Source organism: Chiloscyllium punctatum, chromosome 29, assembly GCF_047496795.1.
Source record: "Chiloscyllium punctatum isolate Juve2018m chromosome 29, sChiPun1.3, whole genome shotgun sequence".
Lineage (NCBI taxonomy): Eukaryota > Metazoa > Chordata > Chondrichthyes > Orectolobiformes > Hemiscylliidae > Chiloscyllium > Chiloscyllium punctatum.
In genome coordinates this window covers 73,177,087-73,196,722 of record NC_092767.1, presented here as the reverse complement: position 1 = coordinate 73,196,722, position 19,636 = coordinate 73,177,087, and the positions used below count along the sequence as shown (strand labels likewise).

Here is a 19,636-nt window from a genome sequence, read left to right as displayed (position 1 = left end):
TTTGTTCAGTGATATTACCATAATGCTGCCACCTCCCCTGATCTGGAGTTTGACATAAGGTGAGTCATTTTTAAGTCTCATTGGCTTTTCCTTAAGGACGCCCTGCTTAATTTCAGAGTGAGTACTCTCGCTCTATCCATTTCCAAGATGCAACCCTGAAGCCTTTACTGCTGAACAATAATGGGTTGGGGAGATGTTACTCTGATTAATTTCTCACATCTTCCACCCTGTATTTATAGTCACTTGAATGTTCTGCTTTAGACAATGGGAGTGCTGACAACACCATTGTGGGAAAGTGGCCGAGAGGGAATCCAAAGGTCAGTGGTGCGACAGGCCCTGGAACAACAATGATAGTCATTCAGCCTCTTCCATGAACTCCCCTCTTCAATTGTTTGTGCCAACTCAGCTGCCCTACACTGTCTGAATTAGTAACTATTCCAGACCACTTCTGCCAATGTTCGCCCCACTGTTTATGCGTTGAAATGTTTGAATGCGCTCACAAAAAAAAACAGTGTGGAATCAAGTGTAAAAGGAAATCAGCGTTACCCACAACTTATTTTAACTTGCTTTCTGAGGATGGGAAGGATTCTCTGATGTTCTGCCCTTGAAAGGGTTAACTCATGAAGGCAGCATCGCAAAAGGTTTGAGCCCAAACATTCAACTAGCTGAACATTGTCATCAAATACCATTTATCAAGCTACCCTAGTTTAATTTGATTTCACGCCTAGTTTATCACCTCTTTGGCTGTGCCAAGGAGATAGCGGCAGTTCATTGGCTGATAAAAAGGTGAAGTAAGCCGAGAACTCGTTAATAAATTAGCCTCAGATGCAGGTAGCAGACCAATGAGCTCATTGCGATGAATGGAGCAAGGAGAGAGCTGGAGTTTGAGGAAGAGCATCACATCACATCCTTAGGTGTGCTGTAACAAGCCTATAGATTTAAAACAATAAGATCTCGTTATTTATCCTCAGTCAGCTTTTAAAACAAAGATGGTAGCAGGATCAAAACCTTCTGAGAAAGAAGATGCAGCAAGAGCATTTACATGAATTTTTCAGTGCGGGAGACAGAGAGGAAATTTTTTCTCCCCCCATTCAAAGGCATGTGAAGGAGCTGGAGTGAGCTGGTTGCTATGGTAACAGGAGGCTGCAGAAGGAGCCCGAGAAAGTGAAATAAGGAGGGAGAAAAGCTTTTGTTGGTGTATTTTGTTTTCTGAAAAGAGATCAGAAGGAAAGGGGAATGGCGGATCGTATTCCTGGTTACGGTGGGTTGTATGACACCAGCTCCCTGCTGCAGTTTTGCACTGGTAAGTTCTCACAGTCTGAGGCCTTCAGAAAGGCCTGTACCACAGAAACCAAATACAAGGCTTTCTAATAGAATGTGAAGAAATGCATAACTGTTGAATTTAACATCCCTCTTTAATACAGAATAACCTGCTTCTGTTAGTCTCTGAGTTCCAGCAAATGGAGGTGCTCGAATTAACTTTAAATAAAAATCATAGCTTCCTTCACCTGTTCCTTTCGCTTCAGGCACACACAGTTTGGGGCTGTGCTCTGCCACATGGCTGCCATTTACTGTTACTTTTTGCCATTAGTTCATAGAAAACATGCACAGTTTGAGCTGATTATTGATTGGGTCTGACATTCTAACTCTTATTTTCTTGCTCTGTTTTTCTTCCACCTGCAACCAACTGCAGAAGCAAGAGCTTTTGTTTCTAAGTCTCAGATTTCCTTTCTTGATTTGGGATTAACACCCACTCACGGTTTATAGTTGCATAATCTGACTGAGAGCAAGCTGTTGCATTACATGGAATGCTTGGGGCTGAGCTGACGTGCATGTTTTTAAGTTCAAAGTGGGATCTGGCAGGAAGTCTGTCAAATGTTTACAGATGTACATGTGCAGGGGCAATGAGTTATAGAATAAATCTAAGTAATAGAAATGGGGAAAAAATGATAGAAATCACTGGTCCACTGTTTTTACAAAGTAGGTATAGAAGAACAATTCCCATTGCTGTAAGGATCGAAAACGAAAGAGCACAGTTGAGTTAAGATAATTGGTGAAAGAAGCAACAGAAACATGTTGGAAAAACTTTTTCAACCAGCAAGTGGTTAAGATCTGGAATGTACTGCCTGAGAACGTGGTGGAGGCAGATTCAATTGAGTATTCGAGAAAAAATTGGATAATTATCTGAAAAAAGAAACAGGGGAATGCCATTCAATGTTTCACTTGCTTGGACAGCCAACACAGACATTATGAGCCGAATGGCCTCCTTCTGTGCTGCAATGGTTCTGTGATTCTGTGAAGTGATTGACAAATAATATTGTGGCATTTAATTCTGTTTGTCAATTTGAAAATTAATTTGCTGTTTCTAAGTATTGCAAATCAAAATTTTATCTTCTGATGTTCTGTGTAAATAATTTTATGATGTAACTAACTTTCTCATTAAACTATATAAGTTTCTTTTGATGCTCATGTGTGACATAAAAGTTAGGATCAGGAGAATGTTACTCAGCCCTTTGAGCCTGCTTTGCCCATATGATAAGCTGATGACTAATCAGTTTGTGTCCTTGAATCTACTTTCTTGTCTACCTCCCCTATTCTTTGACTCCCACTTCAGTAAAGAATCTGTCCAACTCAGTCTTAAAAGTATTCAATAATCTAACCTCCAATGTTCTCTGGAGAAGACGTTTTCACAGACTGGCTATCCTGTGAAAGAAAAAGAAATTCTGCATCTTCGTCCTAACCAGGAAATCCCTTAGTTTTAAACTATGTTCCCGAATTCTAAATAAAAATCAAAAGAACTGTGGATGCTGAAGATCAGAAGCAAAGACAGAAATTGCTGGAAAAGTTCGACATTCTGAGGAAGGGTCAGTGGACCCGAAACATTAACTCTGATTTCTCTCCAGAGTTGTTGCCAGACCTGCTGAGCTTCTCCAGCAATTTTTGTTTTTTGTTTCTTCATTCTAATCTGTCCCATCGGGGTGTTGCAGACTAAGCCATCCTTTGTTTCCCTTCCCTAATTGTCCTTGAACCTTGCTAAGCTATTTCAGAGGGTATCAACCACGTTACTTTGGGCCTGGAGCCACATGTAGGCCAGATCTGGTGTGGACAGTCGATTTCTTTCCCTACAGGATGTTAGTGAGTTAGATGGGTTTTGATGACCACAGTCTTTGTTGTCATGGTCATTGAGATTAGCTTCGACTTCCAGATTTACATACATTCCACCAGCTGCTGTGGTGGGATTTGAACCCGCATCCCCAAAATATTAGCTTGGGTCTCCTGGATTATTTATACAGTGATTATCGCCACTGCACCATTGTCTCCCATACTTGAGGGAAAAGAATTTGCAGAGCTATGGGGAATATGCAGGGGGACAGAATGCATTACAAGGATACTTGGAGCAAGAGCTGACCAACTGCCCTTTGAACCTACTCCTCCATTCAATATGATCATGGCTGATGCTCCCTCTCAATGCCAAATTCCTGCACTCTCCCCTTACTCATTGATGCCTTTAATATCTAAAAATGTATGTATCTAAAAATGTATGTATCCTGAAACTATGACCCCCTGGTTCTAGACACCCCAAACCAAGGGAAACATCCTTGATGCACTCAGTCTCTCCAGTCTTTTTCGAATTCTGTACGTTTCAATAAGATCCCCTCTCATTCTTCTAAATTCTAGTGAAAACAGGTCCTGTTGACCCAAATCTCTCCTCTAGGACAATCTTACCATTATAGGTATCTGCCTAATAAATCTCTGCTGCACTGCCTCTCGGGTAAGTGTAAGGTCTTTCAAAGATCCAACAGAGGCACAGTTGGAAAAATGGCCTCCTGTGTTCTATCATTTTATGGTACATTCCACAGTTCATAAACCCAGAGAGTGTTGATTTTTACAAGTTGTAGAAGGAAAATATTTTAATGATGGCATTCCGGCTAAAAATGGGTTGTGACTACTTTCCCCACTGTACTTCAAACTGCACAAGACTGCCTGTGGGTTTGAACAGAAAGAGTCTTGTTCTGCTTAAGTGCATATTAAAACACTACTCTACACAATGCTGACAATATACAGAGAGCTGGACTTTTAAATAAACTGCTTGCAAGCTATCTCAATGCATAATAATGGGGAAAATGTTGCAGAAGTACTTGGAGCTTTCAATTATCAATGATCAGCTTTATGTGGAACTGTAAGTGTGACATGAACAGCTTCAGGCAAGGCTTGTTTCTTAAGATACTGCTGTGAGGCCTGTCAGCACCAGCGATGTTATTATAACCCCAGGCATGGCAGAAGTATTAGGCACTTGTTAGACCTTAGCTGAAGAATTGTCTACAGTTCTGGGTGCCACAATATAGGGAGAGTGCTTTGGAGCCAATGCAGAAGCAATTTGCAAGAATGGCTCCAGAGATGAGGGACTTCAATGATGTTAATAGATTGAAGAAGTTGGGACTGTTCTCTTTGGAGAGAAGGAGGCTAAGAAGTTTAGAAGTTTTCAAAGTAATGAGCGGGCTGGATAGAGTGGGTAGGGAGAAACTGCTCCCAATCGTAAAAGAATCAAGAACGAGAAGGCATAGATTTAAAGTGATTTGCTAAAGGAGCAAATATGATGTGAGAAAAAAAATATTTCATGCAGCAAGAGTCAGGGTACAGAATACACTGCCTGGAAATGTGGTAGAGGTAGGTTCAATTGAGGCATTCAAGAAAGGTGGTTATTTGGATAGAAATAACATGCAAGGAGATGGGGAAGAAACAAGAGATTGGCACAGGGTAATGCTGGTCACTTGAAGAGCTGGTGCAGACACAATGGGCCAAGTGGAAGAATTCTTTTGCTTCTCCATTCTTTGTATCTTCCAACGTGACAAGTTAGGAAGGACAAAAAGGGAGAAGAACAGACAAAGGAAGCATATGGTGAGGTCAGTGCAGGAGAGAGAGAGAGAAACCCACATTCCTAACTGACAGAGTTAGCAGTTCCTGCCTTTGCTGTTGAATTACAAGACTGGCAGCTTAATAGGATACAAGACTGGCAGCTTAATAATAACGTTCCAGGATACGTGTATGGAATGAGCTGCCAGAGGGAGTGGTGGAGACTAGTACAATTTAAAAGGCAACTGGATGGGTATATGATTAGGAAGGGTTTGGAGGGATATGAGCCGAGTGCTGGCAGGTGGGCGTAGATTGGGTTGGGATATCTGGTCGGCATTGATGAGTTGGACTGAAGGGTCTGTTTCCATGCTGTACATCTCTATGACCAGACCCTCAATTCTGGGTCCCAACTCCATGCCTAAATTGGTCCATCATTGTCTCACTTTCTTCTTTTGAGATACTTCACCAAGTTAAAGAGTTTATATAGAACAGACCCTTCAGTCCAACTTGTCCATGCCAACCACACATCCTATATTAATCCAGTCCTATTTGCTAGCATTTGGCCTGTATCTCTCTGAACTCTTCCTACATTTTAGTGTGAATAATTGCTTAAGTGGCTTGGTGTCAAAGTTAAGTTAATGTTGTTGAGAAGTCCTTGTGACAGTTTGCTACATAGAAATATGCTACATAAATGCAAGGTGTTTTATAATGCATTAAAATTATGGTGTAGGTCAGTCATTTCTTCTGCTAGAGTTTTCTTATCCAGATTCATGACCTTTTCAAGATAGCCATCACTGTGTAAGTTTCTCGTTTGTCTCAGCAAAAGGCTGTCGTGCTTCCAGCTCTGTCCAAAATGTAGAAATGTTCTTCTGATCTCACTCCCCAGCATCATTGATTGATTGTCTCCATCAGGCTACTGCAGGTCTTTGTCTCCTTTTGAAGTTTGTGCAAATTCTCCTATAATAACTTTTGAAAAGTTCAAGCCGTTCAGGAAAGTACAGTGCAAAATGGGACAAATTGGTAGCTCCTGGGAGCCATTTTGGGCCCAAAAGTCCCTTTAATTCAGTGCTGTATGATTCTACAATATTATGGAAATTACATTTTACTAAAAAGATGCACCTTGGAGGAGAGCATTCTCTCTGTATCTCTCTAATTGCTCTCCTCTTCTGCTAGTTCCTGAACTTAGCTGTGTAATGCAAAAACATCATTGTTTTACGGGTTCTGTACAATCAGCAAGACTTGGAAATCATCATTTCAGTTAAAATAGAGCTCCATTTTGAGGTGATTACGAGAGGAGTAGAACTGGGATGCGTCAAATTTGACTGATTTTTCCATCTGCATGAAATGCAAGCTTGTGATGTGAACTTTTCAGGAGTTTTTTTTGTCAGAGATTTGGAGGCTCACTTTTTTAGTAGGTCTCTGAATGCCTGCTGTTCTGAGATTTGAAAGTTGCCACGGCCATTCAGTGAACTCTGTGTGTGCACGTGCACACAGTGGATCGTTGGTTGGATGGAGGGCTATGTTGTGGGAGCTGGGGAGATGTGAGACTAGAAGAACACAGTAAATCTGTGAGGCCGATGGGGCCTTTTTTTGACAATGTGCCTTTTCGTTGGCTCTTTGAGAGCAGTGAAGTGAGGTCCCACCATTTTTGAGCCTGCCCTTCATGAATTCAGTTATCTGCGTGATTCTTTCTACGTGTGTTTCACCTTCTGTGACTCCAATGTTTGCTTATCTGAGATGTTCCTGGAGTGGGCAGCCATCTTTGCAATTCATCAAAACCACCAACTGTGACATTCTCTGAGAACTCATTCCCCCCCCACCCCCCCCAACCGATCGCCAGAGCTTTACTGTGTTTGAGCTGTAAAGAAAATCATTCAGCTAGGGTGCGCCCACCCTTGAAAAAGACACAGAGGTTTAAAGAGGTCTTGCAATTGTTAGCATCAAGTCAGAGCTCCATATTCACCATCACAGCCTCGGAGCTTAGACCCCAGAATCTTGTCTTGTGATCTGTGACAGTACTGTGCCTTTAAGAGGATTTCCTTCTGTGCCATTTCTCTCACAGCGAGGTGTTGCCACAGTTGTCCCGGAATGTCTGCTTCAGAATCGGAGGGTGACTAGCTTGGAGCTCCCTGAGCATTGTTTAAAAATGAGACAGAAGAGGCATGAATGGATGGAGTTACACTCACACAGAGCCAGGGTTTTAGTGTTTCTTTAAGTTAGGGTTTGGAGTTAGCTGTTGAAGCTGATAGATACAGCTCTCTCTCTGCTGCAGCAATAAGCTTGCGTTCTCTCTCTGCGGCTAGTTTCTTTTTGGTGCTGGTTCCTTCTCCTGGACTGGAAAGGAGACCGCACGTGAGGAAAATCTGTTTTGCTGAATTTGCCTTTGCTAAGGGTGTGTTTATGGGATGCCTCTATATTGGAATAGTTGATGACTAGCAGTTAAATAATATATTATTTTATTAAATATTTCAACAGCGTTAAAGTTATGCCAATTTTTTTTGTTTATATTCTAACTGTGTTGTAAGAATAAACTGTGTTTTGCTTAAAGCCTGGTGTTGGACCAATCAAATCCCATCTGGAACCAAGAGCCTTCCATTTGCCTTCAAGATAAAAGTTAGGGTCTAAGCTATCTCCTTGATATATTTTGAGGTCCATAACAGATCCCCCTGTATTTCTGGACCTAGAGTTGGAAGTCCAGGTCTAAGAAGTGGTCTATTCTCAGAATAACAAGTGTTTCAAAGGGACAGAGGGAAAATCATCGATTTTAAATGTGCCCCGTCACCCCCAAGTCTTGGGAAAGCAGATATAATTTTAACCTATGCTGTTGAAAAGCAACAGTTAACCCAGTACACAGCAGATTAACTAAACTCAAAATGATGGATCATCATTTCACTGTTCTGACAATGGAGCTATTTCTTGAGAATGTAGGAACACATTCATTAACATTTTAAAGCTGGGATTGTTCTCCCTCAGAGCAAGGATGACAGGAGATTTATGAGGTTTTAAAAATTATGAAAGGCTCAGTTCAGAAAATAAGGAGGAACTGTTCCCACAGCAGTAACCAGAACATGTCCTTTAAAGATAATTGACAAATTGCCGGTGGGAGAGAGTTGAGGTGTTAAATGTTGTTTCTTCATTTGGAAGATGTGGGCATCACTGACATTTTATTGTACATCCCTAATTGATACAGTAGTGGTGAGCTGCCTTCAGGAACCGCTGCAATCTGTGTGGTGTAGGTTTACCCACAGTTCCATTGGAGAGGAAGTTCCAGAATTTTGACCCAGCGACTGTGAAGGAATGGCGATTTTATATTTCCAAGTCAGGATGGTGTGTGAAGGGAATCCTTTGTGGGTGGTGGTATACCCAAGCATTTGCTGCCCTTGTCCTTCTAAGTGATAGTGATCATGTGTTTTGAAGGAGCAGTTGAAACATTTGTGGTGTGTGTTATGGATAGTACACGCTGCAACGAATGTGCAGTGAGGATGGATGAGGCACCAGCTTGCTTATGCTGATGAGTTTTTTAGGATCCAGAACTCGCTGCTTGAGAGGAAGGATTGAAGATACAATAGTAACATATCAAAGAAAATTGGATAGATACTGGAAAAGGCAAGTAGTTGGAAGACATTGAGAAGGAGCCTGTTATGGAAAGGATATTATTAAGCTGGAGAGGATTCAGAAGAGATTTACCAGTATGTAGCCTGGAGTGGAGGGTTTAAATTATCAAGAGAGGCTGGTTAGGCTGGGACTTTTTTACCTGGAGTGTAGGAGGTTGAGGGGTGCTCTTATAGAGGTTTATAAAATTATGAAGGGTATAAATGTGGTGAATGGCAGGTGTCCTTTCTCCAAAGTTGGGGATTTTAAGATTAGGTGAGCATATTTTTAAGGTGAGAGAAGAAAGATTTAAAAAAGACATGAGTGGTATTTTTTTTTACGCAGTGAGTATTTCATGTGAGGCATAAACTGCCAGAGGTTGTGATGGATGCTGGTACATTTACAACGTTTAAAAGACATTTGGATAAGTAATGATTAAGAAATGTTTGAAGGGACATGGATCCTTCAAAGGGACCTTGAAGGGACATGCAGCCAAGTGAAACTGGTTTATTTTCGGAGTATGATCGGCTTGGACTGGTTGGACTGAAGGGTCTGTTTCGGTGCTGTATGACTCTGTGAGTATATGAGTGGGGCCAATTTCACAATCCTTTCATAGGCACAATATTTCTAATAGCCTTCTTTTATGTTATGGTGTTGTGACGTTACTGGGGCAAGATTATTAGTGGGTATTGTTAGTTGTATTGTAAAGATTTTCCTTATTGTTCGTAATATATAAATGATTTAGAATTTGGTGTGCAGGCCACAACTTCAACATTGGTTGATTGACAAAATTTGGGAGATTGTAAATGGTGTGAAGGATTGGGTAAAACTTCAAAAGGACATTGACAAGTTGGGAAAGCAGGTAGATAGGAAGTGGATGAAGTTCAATGGGGAGAAGTGTGAAGTGATACATTGTGGTATAAAGAACATGAAGACAGTATAAACTAAAGGGTATGATCCTAAAGGGTGTGCAGGAGCAGAAAGACCTAGATGTACATCAAAAAATCGTTAAAGACAGCAGGGCTGGTTGAGAGAGCAGTTCATAATAACACTGAAATTCCTTCCCAAAGAAGGCTCCTGAAGGTGAGTCATTTAATATATTCAAAGCTCCGATAGACAGATTCTTAATCCATAAAGGAATCAAGGATTATGGAGGTAAGGCAGAAAAATCATAGAGTCAAAGAGATGTACAGTACGGAAACAGACCCTTCAGTCCTACTTGTCCATGCCGACCAGATGTCCTAAATAGATCTAATCACATTTGCCAGCATTTGGCCCATATCCCTCCAAACCCTTCCTATTCATATACCCATCCAGATGCCTTTTAAATGTTGTAATTGTACCAGCCTCCACCATTTCCTCTGGCAACTCATTCCATACATGTACCACCCTCTGCGTGAAAAAGTTGCCCCTTAGATCCCTTTTAAATCTCTCCCCTTTCACCTTAAACCTATGCCCTCTAGTTTTGGAGTGAAAAGTGAAATTGAGGATTAACATATCAGTCAATGTCTCATTGAATGGTGAAGCAGGCTCGATGGGCTGAATGGCTTACTTCTAATCCTGTCTGATGGCCTTATGTTCTCAATTAAGCAGACAGTATTCTAGTCCTGAGGAAGGGTTATGCCCCAAAATGTCACCTCTCCAGCTCCTCAGATGCTGCCTGATCTGCTGTGTTTTTTCCAGCGCCACACTTTATCAACACTGACTGTCCAGTATCTGTAGGTCTCACTTTCTCCTAGTATCCTAGAATAGACTATTCTATTAATGCAGAGTACAACAACAGGAAGACTCTGAACTTGTTTTGGACATTGGCTGAACCTCAGATGGAGTATTTTGTTCAGTTCTGGGCACCGCATTATAGAGAGGATATGAATGCATTGGATAGAGTACAAAGGAGATTAATGGGAATAATTCAATGGTTAAAACACTTTTTTTAACATCAAAATTAACAGATCTAAATCCCCAACTTTTTGCAGGATTATTCCGGTGTCCTCCAGCTATGAAAAAGACAATTTGATGATTCACTGAGAAAAATTGCAGTAAATTTAGAAACAAAATTTGTCTTCAATCATTTCCTTTGAGTAATTTTGTCATAAAAATGTATTGTGAAGAAAGTCTGGGCAGGAGGAGAAAGGTCATGTGATGAAAGCTCTGGGGATGCATCCAGTAGAAGTTGGCAACTGGAAATTCAAGCTGGTTGGAGACTTAATGTCATTTGGGATTTAAAACAAACCCATCCCGTCAAGAAATGGGGAAACAAATACTTGATTTGTCTCTCACCCTGAATTAAAAGTGTTCTGATTGTGTTACTGGGCTGGTGTGGCAGTGAATGTGTCACTGGTGTTCTTGGTGATTAGGAAATTTGGATTCTCGTTTCAGACCTTGTGTCATCTGTTATGTCTCGTTTCTGTAACATTCAGGTGGGGGTGGGGGGGGGGGGGGGGGGGGGGATGGGTATGGGGCGGAGGTTGGTTAAAACTGTTGCAGCCATCTGTTGTCATATGCAAAGCAGCTTTTGGTTTGACACGGAATGAGCTGAGCTTTTGCAGAGTCACCTGCAGGAGACTGTATATTGCCACAGGCGTGGAAGGTGAGAGCAGCTGTCACCCCTTCATCACTGCCAATAAATCAGTCCTCCTGGCCCACTCGCTTTCCCAAACTGCATTCATTCTGTCAGAGTTGTTTTCCTTTACCCAGTTTGGGAGGAGCAGACAGTTCCAGCATCTTGAGATGCTCCTTCATGTCAACCCACAAGTCTCTGTCTCCCACCTATACTGCACTATCATTCTGCATTTGGTTCTTGCTAGCATCAACACAGGGACGATGCAAAACGCTAAGATATTTGCATTCAAATGTTGCCTTTTTTCTCCTTGGGACTGCCAAGTCAGTGGGCTGGAATTTCAGCCTTTGCTGGGATAGGACATGAAGGGGACATGAAAGAGATCCCTGGGGTTGACACAGGGTCCCTGACTCCACTCTGCTTCCAGGTCCTTTTCACAAGGTCATGGTGGAGGGGTGGCAGGGCCACTAACCCGCATGTGTCAGAGAGTCAGTCAGTAATTAACTATTGATGCCTATTAAAGGGCAGTGACTGACTGGGATTATCCAGTTGGCATGTAGGTTCCTGGAGAAGTGACAGCCAGGCCTTTAGACATTTACTATCTGTCAGGCTGCAAGAGCAGCCACAAGCAACCCTGCACTATTCCTCACCCCAGCCTGAATTTTAGTTTTTATTTTTCACTTGTGGGACGTGGGCATTGCTGGCTGGGCGCAGCATTTGTTGCCCGTTCCCAGTTGCTCTTGAGAAGGTGCTGATGAGCTATCAGCTTTAACCACTGAAGTCCATGTACTTTGGCGTAACCACAATGCCCTTTTGGATGAAATTTCAGCAATCTGACCCAGTGACACTGAAGGAATAGCGATATATTTCCAAATCAGAATGGTGTGTAGCTCGGAGGGAAACTTGCAGGGGGTGGTGTTCCCATGAACCTGCTGCCTTTGTCCTTCTAGATTGAAGTGGTCATGGGTTTGGAAGGTGGTGTCCAATGGTCTTTGGTCAATTATTGTAGAATCCCTACAGTGTGGATGCAGGTCACTCAAGTTCACACTGACCCTCCAAAGAGAATCCCACCCAGATCTACCCTATCCCTGTAACCCTGCATTTCCCATGTCTAACCTACCTAGCCTGCACATCCCTGGATACTACAGGCAATTTAGTATGGCCAATTTGCCTAAAAAGCACAGTTTTGGACTGTGGGAAGAAATCGGAGTGCCCGGAAGAAATCAGCAAACACAGGGAGAATGTCTGTGGAAATTTGCACAATCGCCAAAGCTGGAATCAAACCTGGGTGCCTGGCACTGTGAGGCAGCAGTGCTAACCACTGGGTCAGTATGCTAGTGATTCATTAACTGGGCAGATGTAATGATAAATTTGGATTTCCGACAGAAGGAAGAATTGATAAGAATTGCATGCAGATGTCATTATTGATGAAGACTCTTTTCAGTATAAGCCATTGGATAATGAGAGAGTACAGTATCTATTCAGATTCGATCAAGTCGGTGAGAAAGGAACGAAAACACTTTTCTTTGTGTATAGAGTTTACTAACGACTCAGTCTTACAGCTCCATTAAGACAGCCAAGGACCAATACCAATCCAAACTAGAGACCCAAACAGACATCCAGCAAGTATGGCATGGACTGAATGACATCACAGGTTCTAAAGAGAGAGAGTACAAGGTAGCAGAAGATGACACATCCCTCTCAGACCGTCTCAACACCATCTATGCTCGCTTTGAGCAGAATATCGGTGGAGAGGAAACACCTATTCCGACAAGTCCTGATGAACTTATCCTGACTGTCACTGCATCAGGGGTCAGATCAGTTTTCCTTCATGTGAATCCAAGGAAAGCGATGGGACCAGACAGTACCAGGCCGTGCACTCGGAGTATGCGCATATCAACTGGCAGAGATCTTCTCTGACATCTTCAACCTCTCCCTGCAGCAGGCCATTGTCCCTGCCTGTTTCAAGATGGCCAACATCATCCCTGTGCCTAAGAAGGCTCATGCAGCATGTCTCAATGACTACACCCAGTGGCCCTAACTTCAGTGGTCATGAAGTGCTTTGAAAGGCTGGTCATGGCATTAATCAACTCCCAGCCTCCCAACTACTCTTGACCCACTCCAATTTGCCTATCAGACCAACAGATCCACATCAGATGCCATATCACTTGTCCTTCACTCCTCCTCAGAACATCTTGCCACCAAGAACAGCTGTGTAAAAGAATCCTACTCATTGACAATTCAGCCTTCAACACTATTATCCCTGATTACTAAACTTAGTGATCTCAGACTCTCTGCAATTGTTTCCTGACCGACAGGCCACAATCAGTGAAGTTGGGGACAATATTTTGTTTTTAGCTTCCCTACAGTGTGGAAACAGGCCCTTCGGCCCAACAAGTCCACACCAACCCTCCGAAGAATAACCCATCCTGCCCCATTTTCCTCTGACTAATGCACCTAACACTATGGGCAATTTAGCATGGCCAATTCACCTAACCTGCATGTCTTTGCATTGTGGGAGGAAACCAGAGCACCCAGAGGAAACCCATGCAGACACGGGGAGAATGTGCAAACTCCACACAGACAGTCGCCCGAGGCTGGAATCTAACCCGGGTCCCTGGTGCTGTGCTGCAGTGCTAACCACTGAGCCACTGTGCTGCCCCTCATAACACTCAACACTAGAGTCTTCCAGGGATGCATACTCAGTCTCCTACTGTATACCCATGACTGTGTTCCAAATACCAGACTAATGCCATTTACAAGTTCACGGATGGCACTACCATGGTTGGTCAAATCTCAGATGGCGATGAAACAGACTACAGATGGGAGGTGGAAGACTTGGAAAAATGGTGCACTGAGAACAACCTAGCTCTTAATGCCGGCAAAGGAATTCATTATTAACTTTCGGCGCGATGTTACTCATGTCCCCCCTACACATTAACAGCACAGAGGTGGAACGAGTGGAGAGTGTCAAGCTCCTGGGAGTGGTCATCAACAACAAGCTTTCTTGGACTTTTCATGTGGACGCACTGGTTACAAAGGCCCAACGATATCTCTTCTTCCTCAGGCAGCTGAAGAAATTTGGCATGATGGCGAATACCCTTACCAACTTTTATAGGTGCGCCATCGAGAGCATTCTGTCTGGATGTATCACTACTTGGTATGGCAACGGAACCATTCAAGATCGGAGACGGTTACAGAGAGTGGTGAGCTCAGCCCAGACAATCACGAAGGCCAACCTCCCATCTATCGAATCGATCTACCAGGCCCACTATCAAGGAAAGGCCGCCAGCATTCTCAAAGATCCATCCCACCCTGGCAATGCTTTTCTACAACCTCCACCACCGGGGAGAAGGTACAGAAGCCTGAACACACACACCAGCTGGTTTTGAAATAGTTTCTACCCTACTGTTGTTAGAATACTGAATGGACTCTCAAACTCTTAGCATTCACCTGTACCTGTGTTTTTGTTTTGCAGCTGTTTACATATTATTTACTTGTCTATGCTATTTAACTCTGTGATCTGCCTGTATTGCTTGCAAAACAAAGCTTTTCACTCTACCTCAGTACACTTGACAATAAGTTCAATTCGATTCCTTAGCCCCAGTCACCTCTTTAATTCTTCACTATATGAACAGATTGCCCTCCCCCGAAGTAATTTGTTAAAATTTAAAATCTGTCCCAGGACAGCAGTGACATGCCCTTAGTTGTCCTGGAGACAAGTTCACAGATGAATTAAGCACAATAGGTAGACTCCCGAAGCTGGAGTGCAATTCCAACTGAAGATAGACAAACAATCATTGAATAAAACTAATGCAAGTTAAACAATCTGTTTTCCCATATTTTGCTTTACCTTACAATACAACCAATCAGTCACAATATTTTTCATACTCCTGGGGAATCTTGCTGAACAGAGAGACCTTTGGTACAGTTGCACATATCCTTGAAAGTGGATTCGCAGATAGCCAGGATAGTAAAGAAGGTGTTTGATCCGCTTGTCCTTAATGGACTGACCAATAAGTACAGGGGTTGGGAGGTCAAGTTGTGGTTGTGTAGGACATTGGTGAGGCCACTTTTGGAATATAGCATTCAATTCTGGTTTCCCTGCTATAGGAAAGATGTTTAATTTGAAAGGGTGCAGAAAAGATTGACAAGGATGTTACCAGGGTTGGAGGATTTGAGTTACAGGGAGAGGCTGAATAGGCTCGGGTTATTTTCCGTAGAGCATTGTAGGCTGAGGGGTGACCTTATAGAGGTTTATAAAATCGTGAGGGGCATGAAAATGGTGAAAGGCCAAGGACTTTTCCCCAAGGTAGGGGAGTCCAAAAATTGAGGGTGAGAGGGGTTTAGGGTGAGAGGGGAAAGATTTGAAAGGGACCTAAGGGGCAACTTTTTCACGCAGAGTAGATTACTTACAGTGTGGAAACAGGCCCTTCAGCCCAACAAGTCCACACCGACCCACCGAAGCGTAACCCACCCATTCCCCTACATTTACCCCTTTACCTAACACTACAGGCAATTTAGCATGGCCAATTCACCTGAAGTGCACATCTTTGGACTGTGGGAGGAAACCGGAGCACCCGGAGGAAACCCACGCAGACACGGGGAGAATGTGCAAACTCCACACAGTCAGTCGCCTGAGGCGGGAATTGAACCCGGGTCTCTGGCGCTGTGAGGCAGCAGTGCTAACCACTGTGCCACCGTGACACCCATGGTGCATGTATGGTGCATGTATGGAATGAGCCAACAGACTAAGTGGTGGAGGCTGATACAATTACAATATTTGAAAGGCACCTGGGACAAGATTAATTTCGGATATCTGGTCAACATGGAAGAGTTGGACTGAAGGGTCTGTTTCTGTGCTGTACATCTCTATGACTCTAAGTCAACCTTCTGTATTTCATATTTTTAAAAATAAAAATATGACGCTATATTTAATCACAAAACAATCCAAACAAAAATGATTTTTATTCATCATCCTATAACATCCTATACCACGAGACAGCACCCTACAAAGGATCTCCAATAATATATTGGATCAAGAGCCTTTTTTTTGTTATGTTATCTTAGAATTGGTGACTCGCATCAAGTCACAATTTTAGGAACATTTTCTTCATAATAGCAAGGCCAAATCTCAACTGTTTTCAACAACACACTTTGTTTCAAAAAAGACAGTTGCCCACATAACAACCTATGGACAACCCCTTCTCAGCTTGCCCCTTGTATCGGATTTCCTTTAGAATAATTGATAAATATACCCCAGTAGCTATAGTTTCTGCCAGGCCAATGTTTGAGCAGCTAAGCTAAATTTTTAAAAATATTTAATTTGTTTGCTGTGGATGTCACTGGCTGGGTCAGTTTTTATTGCCCGTCCCTAGTTGCCCCTTGAGAAGGTGAGGGTAAGCTGCCGCCTTGAACCGCTGCAACCCACCTGTGGATTGACCCACAATGCCCTTAGAGATAGAATTTTAGGATTTTGACCCATCGATAGTGAGGGAATAGCATTACATTTCCAAGTCAAGATGTTGAGGGGCTCGGAGGGGAGCTTGCAGGGGGTGGTGTTCCAATGTAGCTGCTGCCCTCTAGATGGAAGTGGTCGTGGATTTGGAAGGTGCCGTCTGAGGATCTTTAGGTAAATTCTACAGTGCGTTTTGAGGATGGTGCACTGCTGCTACTGAACATTAATGGCTCTTTCAACTACTCTTTGTATTTTTATTAACTTCCCTGAGCAACATGTATTATTCTTTCCCAGCAGGAAAATTGTAAATTATTCTGTACTCAAACACGTATCCATAAAATTAGCCTGTGAACCAACCCTAGATTTCCAATCAAACTTCTTAAGTGTTGCTTCAACGTAACTCCTAAGTTATTTTGCTTTATGTCAAATCCAATATATTTGAAGTCTCCTGAAGCCTAATTTAAATTTTTAAAACATTTTATCTGTTGTTTAAACTTCCCCTCAGAAAGTCATCATTGTGCATTGTAAAGATGTCTGCCAATTTCTCTTGAGAAGGTTGCTGGGTCTGCTTTAAGCTGAAGGCAACCTACTTTCAGAAAGATGGACCTGACTGAAAAATGCTAAACTATTATTGCAACATTGAACACGGAAACACATTTGTTTAATTTCCACAGCTTCCCTTCTATATTACCTACTACTTTAGCTGGCTTCAGAATGCCTCCCTTTGAAAATGTCTCCGTGTAGCTTTAATGACTTAAATTTCCAGCAGCATGTTGCGAACAGAGGTAAGGGAATATTCAGGATCAATTCTCCTGCAGTATGGCAGTCATTTTAATATCTTGTTAACCAGTTTCTTTTTAGGATACCGAGCCTGTAATGTGGCATTAGCCTGATATATGCCATCAGGGATCACTTTTCTTGTGCATTTCCATCTGTGTGATAAGTCTGGCTGAGCCCTATCTGATATTCTTGTGTATAGACCAAATTCATTCCACCTCCAGCTCTTTTTGTTTTACGTTCCTTGTCAACTTATCATCTAACTTGTTTGTAACCATTAAAACTTCTCGATTGTAAGGACTTCTACTTCTCCTGGTATTCCTGGCCTGTTCCGTATTCCTAATTCTTGTCAAATTCCAACCTTGACTCATCTTCCTACCCTGTTTTGCACTACAACTGCAAGAGAGCCCCTCTCTATGATTAGGATTCCTTTTGTAAGCTTATGATCTTTTCCTAAGGCCATGTTCCCCTCCAGAACCACTTTCTGAATTCAAACTGTCTTTTCTGGGTTTCTGCATCTTTACCTCACGGATCTCAGCTCCTGTTCCTCATCTTGTATATTCAATCAATGTTTGTGTTTGTCAGTGGCATTCCCTGATCCCTCTATAATAACAGTACTCCTCCATTCACTGACTCCTTCTGGATACATGCTACTACGGTGCCAAGTTATCTGTGGGTCAAATAGCCTTGTCCTGTTGAATTGAATTGAACCGAATCATTTATTGTCTCATGTATTCAACATGAAATTTGGTGAAAAGTGTGTTCCATCGTCATGAACAGGCCCAATTCACATTGACTTAAAATAAAAAAGATAAAAGAAGATAAGTTAAGTCCATCTTTTCCTTCTCCTCTGCTACAGTCCTGCCCGGGCTACACCAGCCTATACCATGTCACTGCCAGAGTGACTGCTCTGGGCTACCCCTGCCGAATGTTGCGTGGAAGCGAGAGTCCCACTCCAGACTTCGCAGGCTGGCCAACTCTGTAGCCACGCTGCCTCTGAAAACACCACTGCGGCTCTGGAACCCATCAAAGTCCTGGATCTCTGTATCGCTTGGTCCAAATTCTGTCAACCTTCATCTGCCATAATGTGATCCTTTATAATTGCCCAACATATGTATAGGTGAATTACATGTCCGATCTTTACTTTATGACTTGTTCAGATACTTTTAAGCATGTAGCAAGTGCCTACTAACTTCGGGATAACAGTTTGCTTGCCTTGCTATGAAATTATTATTTCTCTATCACTACCAATTACCAAACCCGGCATTTACCCTATTTCTGCCCTTCTCTTTCATAATGCTCCATATCCCTAGATTAAGTTTTATTCCTGATGGCCTTGCATGATGCTGTAGAGCTCGTTGAATTTCCTTTGAAACCTCTGGCTTAATGAACGCCCTTGTCAGTGAATGCAGGGCAATCAGATTTCAGATAAAGTCGAGCTAATTATAGTCCTTTCTCAAGTCAGGGGATGATCATTTATTACTGAAGGAATTTTTGGATTTCTTCTCGAGAAACGATTGTTCTGGACTGTAGCCTCCCCCCTCCCCCCACCCCCACCCCCTAACCGCACCACCATCAACACCATTACAGAGTGTGCCAGGGTAGGTGTTAATTTACAACGAGATTGGTCTGTTAGTTATTTCGTGAAGCATCTCATCTATATCTATGTGTGATTTCTTTCACACCCTCGAATACAAAAGAGATCTTTTCACTGTGGTGTTAATTACCATAACGTTCATATATTCACACATATCCCAAGACTGCTTATTGGCAAATTCACCCCCCTTTACCCCCATGCATTGTCAGTTCAGACTTTAGCCAGTGCTCCTTATCCCATGTCTATTCATTTCTTCATTGCCTTGTCCACTATAATTTGTTTCTCTTTACAATGCATTTGTATGAGCCAGACCAATCCAGTTCTAGGATAGCAGACAAATGCAGCCAGGAATTTCTGGGAATGGGCAGCAGGAGTTTTAAGTGAAATTCAAAATAGCATAATGCAATTAATTGTTCTAAATTAGATAACAAGGCTTTCAAAATTACACACCACATAGAAGATTCAAAAAGAGAAAATGGTCAAGCATTTAGGAATTGTACCAATTATAAGATTTGTGGATAGAGTTTATTAACTATTCAGTATTATAGCTCCTTCCTTCCACCAGTCTACCTGTATCCCCTCTATATATCTATCCAGTCAATTAATTAATTAGTTAAACCCAAGCACCTTCATAACTACTTGCTGTACTAACAGTGGGAGTGAATTTTTAATTTAAATCGGACTGTAACAGCCTTACTGAGATTAATTAATTTGGTATTTACAATGTGGAGGTGCCGGTGTTGGACTGGAGTGTACAAAGTTAAAAATCAAACAATACCAGGTTATAGTCCAACAGGTT

At 42.4% G+C, this 19,636-nt stretch overlaps 1 protein-coding gene across 1 annotated transcript in view; it reads left to right on the top strand.

The window, feature by feature from the left end:
- The first annotated feature begins 847 nt into the window (after positions 1-847).
- eml2 (EMAP like 2) overlaps positions 848-19,636 on the top strand; it is a 137,198-nt gene continuing 118,409 nt past the window's right edge. The window contains exon 1 of the mRNA XM_072549407.1: positions 848-1,303. Within this exon, the coding sequence (XP_072405508.1) occupies positions 1,237-1,303 (67 nt within the window). The 5' untranslated portion in view covers positions 848-1,236. The remainder of the gene's footprint in view (positions 1,304-19,636) is intronic.